At 64.4% G+C, this 12,611-nt stretch overlaps 2 protein-coding genes across 2 annotated transcripts; both read left to right on the top strand.

The window, feature by feature from the left end:
• Positions 1-52: 52 nt before the first annotated feature.
• On the top strand, positions 53-5,776 carry LOC117009475 (acrosin-like). The gene is made up of 5 exons (XM_042780101.1): positions 53-501; positions 1,574-1,759; positions 3,074-3,356; positions 4,327-4,542; positions 5,462-5,776. The coding sequence occupies exons 1-5, from the start codon at positions 431-433 to the stop codon at positions 5,774-5,776; spliced, it is 1,071 nt and encodes a 356-aa protein (XP_042636035.1). The 5' UTR covers positions 53-430.
• A 945-nt stretch (positions 5,777-6,721) lies between these two features.
• On the top strand, positions 6,722-11,621 carry EMC10 (ER membrane protein complex subunit 10). Its single transcript, XM_033083703.1, has 7 exons — positions 6,722-6,832; positions 7,097-7,154; positions 7,860-7,972; positions 8,374-8,478; positions 9,262-9,443; positions 10,298-10,391; positions 11,511-11,621. The coding sequence occupies exons 1-7, from the start codon at positions 6,722-6,724 to the stop codon at positions 11,619-11,621; spliced, it is 774 nt and encodes a 257-aa protein (XP_032939594.1).
• The last annotated feature ends 990 nt before the right edge of the window (positions 11,622-12,611 follow it).

The following is a 12,611-nucleotide window of genomic DNA, read 5'->3' as shown; positions in this document are numbered from 1 at the left end:
GGAATGTGGGATCTGTCCCCGTGGGTGTCCCCAAACCATCCCAGCCCTGCCCCGGGGGGATCCCGCAGCTCTTTTGGGATTTTTGGGATATTTTTTCGGTGGAATCCCGGCTGGGATTGTCCCCATTCCCCACCCCAGGATTTAAATCTGCCCCGGGGGAGATCCCGGTGGGATTTTGGGGAGGAATTCCTGCCTGGGATGGATTTCCCGGAGCAGCCGTGGCCGTGCCGTGCCTGGCAGTGTCCGGGCTGGGGACAGTGCTGGGGACAGGGCTGGGGACAGCGCTGGAATCGCGGCCACTTCGGGTCCTTCTGCTGCCGTTCCACGGCTCTGTGACTGTCCCCAAGCGCTCTGTGACGTCAGCCCCGCGCGGGAGGGGACAGCAGGGGACAGCAGGGGACACGGCGGGTGCTGGCCCGCTGTCCCCACCATGGCTCCGCTGTGGCTCCTTGTCCTGCTGGCCCTGGCCGAGCCCTCCTGGGCCATCTGGGACACCTGCGAGTAGGTGACACCCGCCCGCAGCTGGGGGGGGTCCCCGAGGGTCACCTGGGGGTCACCTGCGGTCACCTGGGGTCGCCTGGGGTCCCCTGGGGTCACCACAGCTCCCTGGACCCCACGGGAGGGTCACAGCCCCGTGCCCGGCTCTGGCACAGCTGCTCAGGCACCAAACAGGGGACAGATGTGGCACTTGGGGTCTCTGTGTCCGGTGTCCCTGTCCCCATGTCCCTGTCCCCATTTTGGGTGTCCTTGTCCCCGTGTCAGGGGTCCCTGTCCCCGTGTCCCTGTCCCTGTCCCCATTTTGGGGGTCCCTGTCCCTGTGTCCGGTGTCCCTGTCCGCGTGTCCCTGTCCGCATTTTGGGTGTCCTTGTCCCCTTGTCAGGAGCCCCTGTCCCCATTTTGGGCGTCCCTGTCCCCATGCCCCTGTCCCTGTCTCGGGGGTCCCTGTCCCCACTTTGGGGGTCCCTGTCCCCGTGTCCCTGTGTCCTGTGTCCCTGTCTCCACTTTGGGGGTCCCTGTCCCCCTGTCCCTCTCCCTGTGTTAGGGGTTCCTGTCCTCATTTTGGGGGTCCCTGTCCCCGTGTCCCTGTCCCTGTGTCCGGTGTCCCTGTCCCCATTTCGGAGGTCCCTGTCCCCATGCCCCTGTCCCTGTGTCCGGTGTCCCTGCCCCCATTTTGAGGGTCCCTGTCCCCCTGTCCCTGTCCCTGTGTCCAGTGTCCCTGTCCCCATGTCATGGCACAGTTGGTCAGGGACAATCAGAGGGGACAGCCACGTCCCTGGGGGTGTCCCCGTGTCGGGTGTCCCTGTCCCTGTCCCCTGTCCCTGTGTCCCCATCCCTATTCCTGTCCCTGTCTCCGTGTCCCCATCCCCGCGTCCCTGTCCCCATCCCTGTCCCTGTCGCTGTCCCCGTGTCCCTGTCCCCGTGTCCCTGTCCCCGTGTCGCTGTCCCTGTCCCCATGTCCCTGTCCCTGTCCCCATGTCCCTGTCGCTGTCCCCGTGTCCCCGTCCCTGTGTCCCTGTCCCCGTGTCCCTGTCCCCGTGTCCCTGTCCCTGTCCCTGACTCTCTCCTCCTCCAGCGGTGCCTGCGGGCTCCAGCCCATAGCCGAGGAGTTCGGGAGCGGCTCCGGGGCCGCGCCCGGGGCCTGGCCGGGGCTCGCCAGCATCCAGGACCCGCTCCGGGCCGGCAGCGGCCACGTGTGCGGCGGGACCCTGGTCAGCCCCGGCTGGGTGCTCACGGCAGCGCGCTGCGTGCTCCGAGCCAGGTGAGACCGGGAGAGCCGGGATGGATCCGGGATGGAGATCTGGGATGGATCCGGGATGTGTCCGGGATGGATCCGGGATGGAGATCTGGGATGGATCCGGGATGGGTCCGGGATGGGTCCGGGATGGGTCTGGGATGGGTCCGGGATGGATCCGGGATGGGTCCGGGATGGGTCTGGGATGGGTCTGGAATGGTCCAGGATGGCTCCGGGATGGCCCTGGGGAGCTCTGGGATTGTCCAGGGAGCTCTGGGAAGCTCCGGGATGCTTTGGGAAGCTCTAGACAGCTCCTGGGCGGCTCCAGGATGGCCCCGGAATGGTCCCAGGGAGCTCTGGGATTGCCCTGGGATGGCCCTGGGGAGCTCCAGGATCCCCCGTGAAGGCTCCGGGAGGCTCCAGGATCCTCTGGGGAGCTCCAGGATGCTCCGGGACAATTTGGGAAGCTCCGGGACACTTTGGGAAGCTCCGGGATGCTCCTGGGAGCTCTGGGAAGCTCTGGGATGGCCCTGGGATGCTCTGGGAAGCTCCTGGGAGGCCTGGGAAGCTTTGGGACGCTTTGGAAAGCTCCAGGGAACTCCAGGTTGCTCCCGGGATGGATCTGGGATCCTCCAGGATGGCCCCAGGGAGCTCCGGGATCCCTCGCAGGGGCTCCAGGGCGGGCCCAAGAGGCTCTGGGCTGCTCTGGGGTGGCCCCAGGATGGCACCGGGGAGCTTTGGGCTCCTCTGGGATGGCCCTGAGAGGCTCTGGAATGCTTTGGAAAGTTCCAGGGTGGCCCCAGAATGGCCCCAGGATGCTCTGGGAGACTCTGGGGTATCCCTGGGATGGATCCAGGACCTTTCGGGATGGCCCCGAGAAGCTCTGGGAAGGTCCGGGATCCTCCAGGGAGCTCTGGGAAGCTCTGGGATGCTCTGGGAGGCTCTGGGGCACCCTGGGATGCTTTGGGAAGGTCCAGGATCCTCTGGGGAGCTCCAGGATGCTCTGGGATGCTTTGGGAAGTCCCGGGATGGCCCCGAGAAGCTCTGGGAAGATCCAGGAACCTCCAGGGAGTTCCGGGATACTCCAGGGTGCTTTGGGAAGGTCCGGGATCCTGCAGAGAGCTCTGGGAAAATCCGGGATACCCTGGGAAGGTCCGGGATCCTCCAGAGAGCTCCGGGCTGGCCCCAGGATGCTCCGGGATGCTCTGGGAGCTCCGGGATGCTTTGGGAAGCTCCAGGCTGGCCCTGGGATGTCCTCGGGCTGGCTCAGGGATGGCCCCGGGACACTCCAGTTGTCCCGGCTGTGTCCCCGCTCCCGTCACCCTCCCCGCGCGTCCCCAGGAACGTCAGCTCGTGGCGGGTGGTGCTGGGGGCCTGGGACCTGAGCGACCCCGGGCCCGAGGTGCAGGTGCGGCAGGTGCGGCGGCTGCGGGCGCACCGGGGGCTGGGAGTGGCGCTGCTGCAGCTGGAGCGGCCCGTGCAGTGCAGCGACTTCGTGCAGCTCGGCTGCGTCACCGCGGCCAGGCCGAGCCAGGGGCTCCAGCCCTGCTACATCGCGGGATGGGGCGCCATGGCCGGCACAGGTGAGCAAAGGTGGGGCTGGGCGGGCACAGGTGGGTGCCAGGTGTGTCTGAGATGGGCTGGGTGGACACGAGTGCAGGTGGGGGTGAGGGTGGGTATTGTAAGCACAGGTGAGTGCCAGGTGGGGCTGAGGGTGGGGCTGGGTGGGCACAGGTGAGTGCCAGGTTCTGAACTGAGCTGGGGCTCCAGGGCGGGCACGGGTGTGTCTCAGCTGTGTCCCAGCTGTGTCCCAGGTGCGGGCTTTCACGGCCACGCCCCCAGGTGTGTCCCAGATGTCCCCCAGCAGACCCAGGTGTATCCCAAGTGTATCCCAGCTGTGCCCAGGTGTGTCCCAGGTGCGGGGTCTCAAGGCCACGCCCCCAGGTGTACCCAGCTGTGCCCCAGCTATGTCCAGGTGTACCCAGGTGTGTCCCAGGTGTGTCCCAGCTGTGCCCAGGTGTACCCAGGTGTGTCCCAGGTGTGTCCCAGCTGTGCCCAGGTGTACCCAGGTGTATCCCAGCTGTGTCCCAGCTATGCCCAGGTGCACCCTCTCACGGCCACACCCCCAAGTGTACCCAGGTGTATCCCAGCTGTGCCCAGGTGTGTCCCAGGGGTGCCCCAGCTGTGCCCAGGTGCGGACTCTCACGGCCCCGCCCCCAGCTGTTTCCCAGGTGTTTCCCAGGTGTATACCAGGTGTATCCCAAGCACACCCAGGTGTATCCCAGGTGTTACTCAGGTGTGTCCCAGCTGTACCCCAGGTGCAGGGTCTCAGGGCCAAGCCCCCAGGTGTTTCTAAGGTGTGTCCCAGCTGTGCCCAGCTGTGTCCCAGGTGTATCCCAGCTGTGCCCAGGTGTACCCAGGAGTGCCCCAGCTGTGCCCCAGCTGTGCCCAGGTGCGGGCTCCCACGGCCATGCCCCTAGGAGTGCCCCAGGTGTGCCCAGGTGTGCCCCAGGTGTGTCCCAGGTGTCCCCCAGCAGACCTAGATGTGCCCAGCTGTGCCCAGGTGTATCCCAGGTGTACCCAGGAGTGCCCAGGTGTACCCAGGTGTGTCCCAGCTGTGCCCCAGCCGTGCCCAGGTGCGGACTCTCACGGCCACGCCCCCAGGTGTGTCGAAGGCCACGCGGGAGGTGCTGCGGGAGGCGCAGGTGCGGCTGCTCCAGTCCGAGCGCTGTAACGGCACCGAGGCCGCGCCTTCCTCCCAGGTGTGCGCGGAGCGCCTGGGGAGAGGCTCCGGCCCCGGCACCTGCCAGGTGAGAGCGGCCCCGCCCCGCTCCCGGCTCTGCCCCGGGACCCCCGACCCCACCCCAGGAACCCCGGACCCCGCTGCGGGACCCCCAGCCCGATCCTGGTCCCGATCCCAATCCCCATCCCAGTGCCGATCCTGATCCCTGTGTCCCGGGGCTGCCATCCCGATCCCAATCCCCGTCCCAATCCCAATCCTGATCCCGGTCCCAATCCCAGTTCCAATCCCGATCCCACCTCAGTTCCAATGCCAATCCTGATCCCACTCCAGCCCCAGTCCCAATCCCGATCTCACCCCAGTCCCAGTCCCAATCCTGGTCCTGATCCCAGTTCCAGTCCCAGTCCTGATCCCTCTGTATCCCGGGGCTGGCAATCCCATCCCAATCCCCATGCCCATCCCAATCCCGATCCCACTCCAGTCCCAGTCCCAATCCCGGTCCCAGTCCCAATCCCCCTCGTGCCCCAGCGTTGCCATCCCACTCCCTCTCCCCTTTCCGTGCCCTGGGGAGGTGAGACCCCAAACCCACCCTGAAACCCCAAGACCCCAAATCCATCCCAAGACCCCAAACCCATCCCAAGACCCCAACCCCCAAACCAATCCCGAGACCCCAAACCAACCCTGAGACCCCAAAGCCCCAAACCCATCCTGAGACCCCAAACCTACCCCAAGACCCCAAACCTACCTCGAGACCCCAAACCCCCAAACCCACGCTCAGACCCCAAACCCCCAAACCCACCCCGAGACCCCAAACCCCCAAACTCACTCCAAACCCCCAAACCCATCCTGAGACCCCAAGACCCCAAAGCTCCCAAACCCATCCCGGGACCCCAAACCCATTCTGAGACCCCAAACCCACCCTGAGACCCTAAAACCCCCAAACCCCCCCCGAGCCCCCTCCCCGTTTCTCACCCGCCCTGCCCCCCCAGGGGGACACCGGGGGTCCCCTCGTGTGCCGGGACCGCAGCTCCGAGCGCTTCTGGCTCGTGGGTGTGACCAGCGCTGCCCGCGGCTGCTTCTTCACCCCCGCCTGGGGATTCAGCGAGTGGATCCGGCACACCCTGGGGGGCTCCCCCGCCACCCCCGCCACCCCCGCGCCCCCCGCCACCCCCGCGCCCTCCGCCACCCCCGGGAGCCCCGCGACCCCCGGGAGCCCCGAGCAGGAGGCGCTGACGCCGGTGCTGCGGAAATTCTTCGAGGTGATGCGGGTCCTGCTGCGCTTCCTGCGGCACCCGCCGGGCTGAGCCGGGCGGGGGCTGAGCCAGGCGGCGCGGGACGTGTCCGATGTCCGGTGTCTGGGCCTCGGCCGGACATTCCCGGTGTCCGGGGCCTCGGCCGGACATTCCCGGTGTCCACAGACCCGCCCCCACGAGCTGCAATAAATAATGTGTTGGAATAAAATGGCCCCGTTTTATCAATTCCCTGCATTCTCAGCCATGCTGGCCGCAGTCCCAATCCCGATCCCAATCCCGATCCTAATCCCAATCCCAATCCAGTTCCTGATTCCAATCCGTTTCCCCATCCCAATCTGGATCCTGATTCAGTTCCTGATCCCAATCCCAATTCCAATCCCAGTCCTGATCCCAGTCCCAATCAGTATCCCCATCCCAATGTGGATCCCAATCCAGTCCCTGATCCCAATCCCAGTCGTGATCCCAGTCCCAATCTCGATCCAGTTCCCGATCCCAGTCCCAGTCCCGGTCCTAATCCCAATCCCAATCCCAATCCCAATCCCAATCCCAATCCCAGTCCTGATCCCAATCCAGTTCCCAATCCCTATTCCCAGTCCCGGTCCCAATCCCAGTCCTGATCCCAATCCCAATCCCAATTCCGATCCAGTTCCTGATCCCAGTCTCAGTCCCAGTCCCAATCCCAATCTCCTCACCTGCCCAGCACCTGTGACTGGGGTGTCCCAGGGGTGACTGGGGAGGGGGGGGTCCCTCTGTCTGTCCTGGGGGTTCCCAGCTTGGATTTTGTGGGGGACACACACACAGATGGGGATATGCGTGTTGGCCCCGCCCCCTCATTGAAGCCCCTCCCACCCACAGACCACGTCCATTCATTGTTCCTGACCACGCCCCTCCGCCCGCCATTCCCGCATTGATCCCGCCCCGTTCCCGTCGTGCCTCGCGCTCCAAGATGGCGGCGCCCTGGCCCCGCCCCCTTCCCGCCGTGCCTCGCGCTCCAAAATGGCGGCGCCCTGGCCGGTGCCGCTGCTGGCGCTGCTGGCAGCGGGGGCGGCGCTGGGCGAGGCCGGGGGGCTGTGCCGGGGGGGCTCCGGTACCGGCGGCGGCAGCAGGGTGAGCACGGGGGGGCAGGGGAGCGGGGGGAGCCGGGACCGAGCGGGGACCGAGCGGGGAGGGGGTGCGGGCCCGTCGGACGGACAGAGGCTCGCTGGGCGGACAGACGGACACCGCCACAGCCCCCGGAGCGGCCTCCGCTCGTTAACCCGCTGTGGCACTGATGAGGCTGCGGGGCTGCTCCTTAATATTCGTGAGGCCTGCGGGGTGTCCCCAGCCTGTGACACCCTCGTGTCCCCCCGTGTCCCCCTCGTGTCCCCCCAGCCTGGTGACACCGAGAGCTGCCGGGTGAGCCTGAGCCTGGAGCACTCCTTCGAGCTGGGTGAGGGGACAGGGGACGGGGGGACAGAGGACATAGGGGCAAGGGGACAGGGGGATATGGGATAGGGAACAGGGGGCATAGGGACAGAGGACATGGGGACAGGGGACACTGGGTCAGAGGGATGGCACTGAGGGACGGGACTGGGGACACCGGGCAGGGGTGGCACCGGGGACACGAGGACAGGGGTGGCACTGAGGGCTCGGGGACAGGGCTGGCACTGGGGACACTGTGCTGGTGGTGGCACCGGGGACACGAGGACAGGGGTGGCACTGAGGGCTCGGGGACAGGGCTGGCACTGGGGACACCAGGCTGGCGGTGGCACTGGAGACACTGGGCTGGTGGTAGCACTGAGGGCACAGGGACAGGGCTGGCACTGAGGGCTCGGGATGGGGTGGCACTGAGGGCATGGGAACAGGGATGACACTGGGACACTGGGCAGGGCTGGCACTGAGGGCTTGGGACAGGGGTGGCACTGGGGACATGGGGACAGGGGTGACAGTGAGGGCACAGGGATGGGGGTGACACTGGGAACACCGGGCTGGGGTGGCCCAGGGGACAGTGGGCTCGGGGTGGCACTGAGGGCACAGGGGTGGCACTGGGGACAGTGGGCTGAGGGTGGCACTGAGGGCACAGGGACAGGGCTGGCCCTGAGGGCCCCGCACTGGCACTGTCCCCGGTGCCAGCCCTGTCCCCGTGTCCCCACAGACGATGTCCCGCGGTTCCGGCGCCGGGGGACGCTGGCCCTGAGCTCGGGCCCCGAGCCCGCGCTGGCGCTGGCACAGAAACCGCTCGGGGACGAGGAGAGAGCGCGGCTCAGGGTCAGGGGGGACACTGGGGGACACGGGGGGGACACTGGGGTGATGCTGAGGTGACACTGGGTGACACTGAGTGACACTGGGTCATATTGGGTGGCACTGGGGTGACCCTGGGTGACACTGAGGTGACACTGGGGTGACACTGAGTGACACTGGGTAACACTGAGTTGACACTGGGTGACACTGGGGGGACACTGGGTGACACCAGGTAACCCTGACATGACACTTGGTGACTCTGAGGTGACACTGAGTGACATCAGGGTGACACTGAGTGACACTGAGTGCTACTGAGGTGACACATGGTGACTGTGGGTGACCCTTGAGTGACCCTCAGTGACCCTGATGTGACACTGGGTGCCCTGGGGGACCCTCAGTGACCCCGGTGACACGCGGTGTCCCCACAGGAGGTGGCAGCTCGGGACGGGCTGTACCGGCTGCGCGTTCCCCGCAGGCCCCTGGGCCCCGGCGAGGAGGGGGGGTCGGAGTTTGTCACCTCCTTCCTGAGGGCTGTGAGTGACACCGGGGACAGGGGACACCTGGGACAGCTGGGGATACCTGGGACAGCTGGGGACACCCGGGGACAGCCTGGGGACACCCGGGGACAGCCTAGGGACATCCTGGGGACACCTGGGACACCTCTGGGGACACCTGAGACACATCGGGGGACAGTCTGGGGACACCCCTGGGACACATCTGGGACACCCTGGGGACACCTGGGGACACATCTGGGGACACCTGGGGACACCCTGAGGACACCCTTGGGACACCCTGGGGACCTGGGACACCCTAGGGACATCTGGGGACAGCCTGGGGACACCAGGGACACCCTGGGGACACCTGAGACACATCTGGGACACCTGGGGACAGCAGGGACACCCTGGGGACACCTCTGGGACACCCCTGACCTCTGTAACCCCTTGGGACACCCCTGGGCACCCCGGCATGTGTCCCCTGTGCCACTGACATCCTGTCCCTGTCCCCTGTGGCACTGCCACTGTGTCCCTGTCCCCTGCTGTCCCCTGCTGTCCCCTGCTGTCCCCTGTGTCCCCCGTGTCCCCTTGATGCCCTTGCTGTCCCCTGCTGTCCCCGTGTCCCCTGCTGTCCCCTGCTGTCCCCTGCTGTCCCCGTGTCCCCTGCTGTCCCCGTGTCCCCTGCTGTCCCCTGCTGTCCCCTGCTGTCCCCGTGTCCCCTGCTGTCCCCGTGTCCCCTGCTGTCCCCTGCTGTCCCCTGCTGTCCCCGTGTCCCCTGCTGCCCCCTGCTGTCCCCCGTGTCCCCCGTGTCCCCTGTGGCAGTGCTCCCTGCTGGAGTCGCGCCTGTCGGACCAGCTGTCGCTGCACCTGGACGTGGCCGGGAACGTGGTGGCGCTGGGGGTGGTGGCGGCTCCGGGCTCCTGCCGGGGCGGCCACGTGGAGGACGCGGAGCTGGAGCTGTTCAACACCTCGGTGACACTGCGACAGCCACAGCCCGCGGCCACGTGAGTGACAGGGGGACTGGGCGGGGACAGGGGGACAGGGGGGACACGGGGACAGGGTGGGACACGGGGGACACGGGGACAGGGGGGGACAGGGACATGGGGGGGATACAGGGACATGGGGATGTGAGGGGATACAGGGACATTGGGACACAGGGACATGGGGGCACGTGGAGGGATATGGGGACAGGGATGTGGGGGGACACAGGGACATTGGGGACACTGGGGGACACAGGGACATGGGGAGATGTGGGGAGGTACAGGGACATGAGGGACACAGGGATATGGAGGGGACACGGGGGACATGGGGACACAGGGACATGGGGACACAGGGATATGGGGGGATACAGGGACATTGGGACATGGGGATACAGGGATGTGGGGGGATGTGGAGGGATATGGGGACATGGGGGACATGGAGAGGACAGGAGGGGACACAGGGATGTTGGGACACTGGGGACATGGGGACATGGAGGGATGTGGGGGGACACAGGGACACAGTGGGGGACAGTGACCTCCAATGGTCCCCAACCCCTCGGTGGCCTCGTGCCACGCTCTGCTGCCATGGGAGTGACAGGGACGTGGGGACACTGTGGGGACACACTGGGGACACCGTGAGGACAACAGGGGACACTTGGGGACACACTGGGGACACTGAGGGGACACACTGGGGACACTGTGAGGACATGGGGACACAGCAATGCTGTGTTCCCCCGTGACTCCCCGTGTCCCCCCGCGTGTCCCCCCCGTGTCCCCTCCATGTCCGTGTCCCCCCGTGTCCCCTCCCCGTGTGCCCCCCGTGTCCGTGTCCCCTCCCTGTCCCCTGATGTCCCCTCATGTCCCCCGGTGTCCCCCAGCCCCGAGACCGCCGCCTTCATCCGGCACCTGGAGCAGGAGCAGGCTCAGCGCGCGCGCAACCCCCAGGAGCAGAAATCCTTCTTCGCCAAATACGTGAGGGGACCCCAAAAACCCAACCCCAAAAACCCTGAACCCCAAAACGTGAACCCCAAAATCACCTGAACCCCAAAAATCTGAACCCCGAAACCTGAACCCCAAAATCACCTGAACCCCAAAACCTGAACCTCAAAAACTGAACCCCAAAAACCCAACCCCAAAAACGTGAACCCCAAAAACTGAACCCCTAAAAAACTGAAATCCAACAACCTGAACCCCAAAATCACCTCAGCCCTAAAAACCTGAACCCCTAAAAATAATCTGAACCCCCAAACCTGAACCCCCAAAATCACCTCAGCCTCAAAAACCTGAACCCCCAAAACCCTTAACCCCAAAATTGCCTGACCCCAAAAATCACCTGAGCCCCCAAAAACCTGAACCCAAAATCACCTGAACCCCAAAAATCACCTGAACTCCAAAATGACCTGGACCTCAAAAACCTGAACCCCTAAAAAACTGAAATCCAACAATCTGAACCCCAAAATCACCTGAACCCCAAAAATTTGAACCCCTAAAAACCAGAAATCCAAAAACCTGAACCCCAAAAAATCATCTGAACCCCCAAAAACGCCTGAACCCCCCCAAAAAATACCTGAACCCCCCAAAAAAACCTGTGAGGGACCCCCCCCAAAAATTCACTGCCCCCCAAAATCTGCCCCCCAAAATCCCTAACCCTGCCAGAGCCCTCTCCTGAACCCCCAAATCCCCCAAGCCCCCCCTGAACCCCCAAACCCCCCCTGAATTTGGGGGGATTTTTGGGGTGGCTTTAGGGTAATTTTGGGGTATTTTGGGGGGATAAGGGAGCGATTTTGGGGCGATTTTGGGGAGATTTTTGGGATGGTTTTGGGGTGATTTTGGGGTGGTTTTGGGGTGACTGGGGGGTGGTTTAGGGCTGATTTGGGGTGACCACTGGGGGTGATTTTGTGGTGATTTTTGGGATGGTTGTGGGGGGATTTTGGGGGAAATATGGAGGGATTTGGGAGCAATTTTGGGGTGATTTGGGGGTGATTTTTGGGATGATTTTGGGGTGACTGGGGAAGTGGTTTAGGGCTGATTTTGAGGTGGTTTAGGGCTGATTTAGGGGTGGTTTTGGGGTGACTCCCCCTCTCCCCACAGTGGATGTACATCATCCCCATCGTCCTCTTCCTCATGATGTCCGGAGCTCCCGACGCGGGGGGGGCGCAGGGGGGGGGCACGGGGGGTGGGGGAGGGGCGGGGGTCAGGTGAGACCCCCCCCAAAAATCACCCCCCAACCCTCCACCCCCCCTCCGAGGGGAAGATGGGCAATAAACCTGTGTGAGACCCCAAATCTGAGTGTGAGACCCCAAATCTGAGTGTGAGACCCTAAATCTGGGTGTGAGACCCCAAAATCTGAGTGTGAGACCCCAAAATCTGTGTGTGAGACCCCAAAATCTGGGTGTGAGACCCCAAATCTGGGTGTGAGCCCCTAAATCTGAGTGTGAGACCCCAAATCTGGGTGTGAGACCCCAAATCTGGGTGTGAGACCCCGAATCTGTGTGTGAGACCCCAAATCTGTGTGTGAGACCCCAGATTTGGGTGTGAGCCCCTAAATCTGTGTCTGACCCCCCGAAATCTGGCTGTGACCCCTCCCAAATCTGAGTGTGACCCCCCAAATCTGTGTCTGACCCCCCGAATTTCAGTGTGACCCCCCCACCACGTGTGCCCTGACTGGGGAGAATTTTGGGGGTTCAGGGGTGCCCCAAAACCTCCTCCCTGTCCCTGGGGGGGTCCTGGGGGTCACCACGGGGGTTGGGGGTGCAGGGAATGGGAGAGGGGGCGGGGCTTGTACAAAAAACCACGCCAAATTATGCAAATATGAGAAAAACGCCCCTTTATGCAAATACAGATAAATCGCCTGTCGTAACCACGCCCCCTTATGTAAATATAGCGGTGCTGTGTCATAGCTACGCCCCTTTATTGCATTCAGATAACGCACGTGTTAAAACCACGCCCATTTATGCAGATGAAGCCGTCTCTCGTGACCACGCCCCTTTATGCAAATACAGACAATTCGCGTGTCGTAGCCACGCCCATTTAAGCCAATAGAGCTTGTTTCTGTCGTGACCACACCCCTTTATGCAAATTTGGAGGTGGTGCCTTGCGTCATAACCACGGCTCGCGCTGATTGGTTGGGGCAGATCACGTGGCTTCCCGGAAGCAGCGCCGCTTCTCGGCGAGCCCGGGATCGCTCGGCTC

The sequence above is a fragment of the Catharus ustulatus genome, chromosome 33 (assembly GCF_009819885.2).
Source record: "Catharus ustulatus isolate bCatUst1 chromosome 33, bCatUst1.pri.v2, whole genome shotgun sequence".
Lineage (NCBI taxonomy): Eukaryota > Metazoa > Chordata > Aves > Passeriformes > Turdidae > Catharus > Catharus ustulatus.
This window is presented reverse-complemented; position numbering and strand designations above follow the sequence as displayed.

Excerpts from the sequence above, each read along its gene's own strand:
- LOC117009475 (XM_042780101.1), top strand. The coding sequence starts at position 431 with ATGGCTCCGCTGTGGCTCCTTGTCCTGCTGGCCCTGGCCGAGCCCTCC. Across the intron at positions 502-1,573 it reads GCCATCTGGGACACCTGCGA|CGGTGCCTGCGGGCTCCAGC; the intron begins GTAGGTGACACC and ends CTCCTCCTCCAG. Across the intron at positions 4,543-5,461 it reads CCGGCCCCGGCACCTGCCAG|GGGGACACCGGGGGTCCCCT; the intron begins GTGAGAGCGGCC and ends CTGCCCCCCCAG.
- EMC10 (XM_033083703.1), top strand. The coding sequence starts at position 6,722 with ATGGCGGCGCCCTGGCCGGTGCCGCTGCTGGCGCTGCTGGCAGCGGGG. Across the intron at positions 6,833-7,096 it reads GTACCGGCGGCGGCAGCAGG|CCTGGTGACACCGAGAGCTG; the intron begins GTGAGCACGGGG and ends GTGTCCCCCCAG. Across the intron at positions 7,973-8,373 it reads AGGAGAGAGCGCGGCTCAGG|GAGGTGGCAGCTCGGGACGG; the intron begins GTCAGGGGGGAC and ends GTGTCCCCACAG.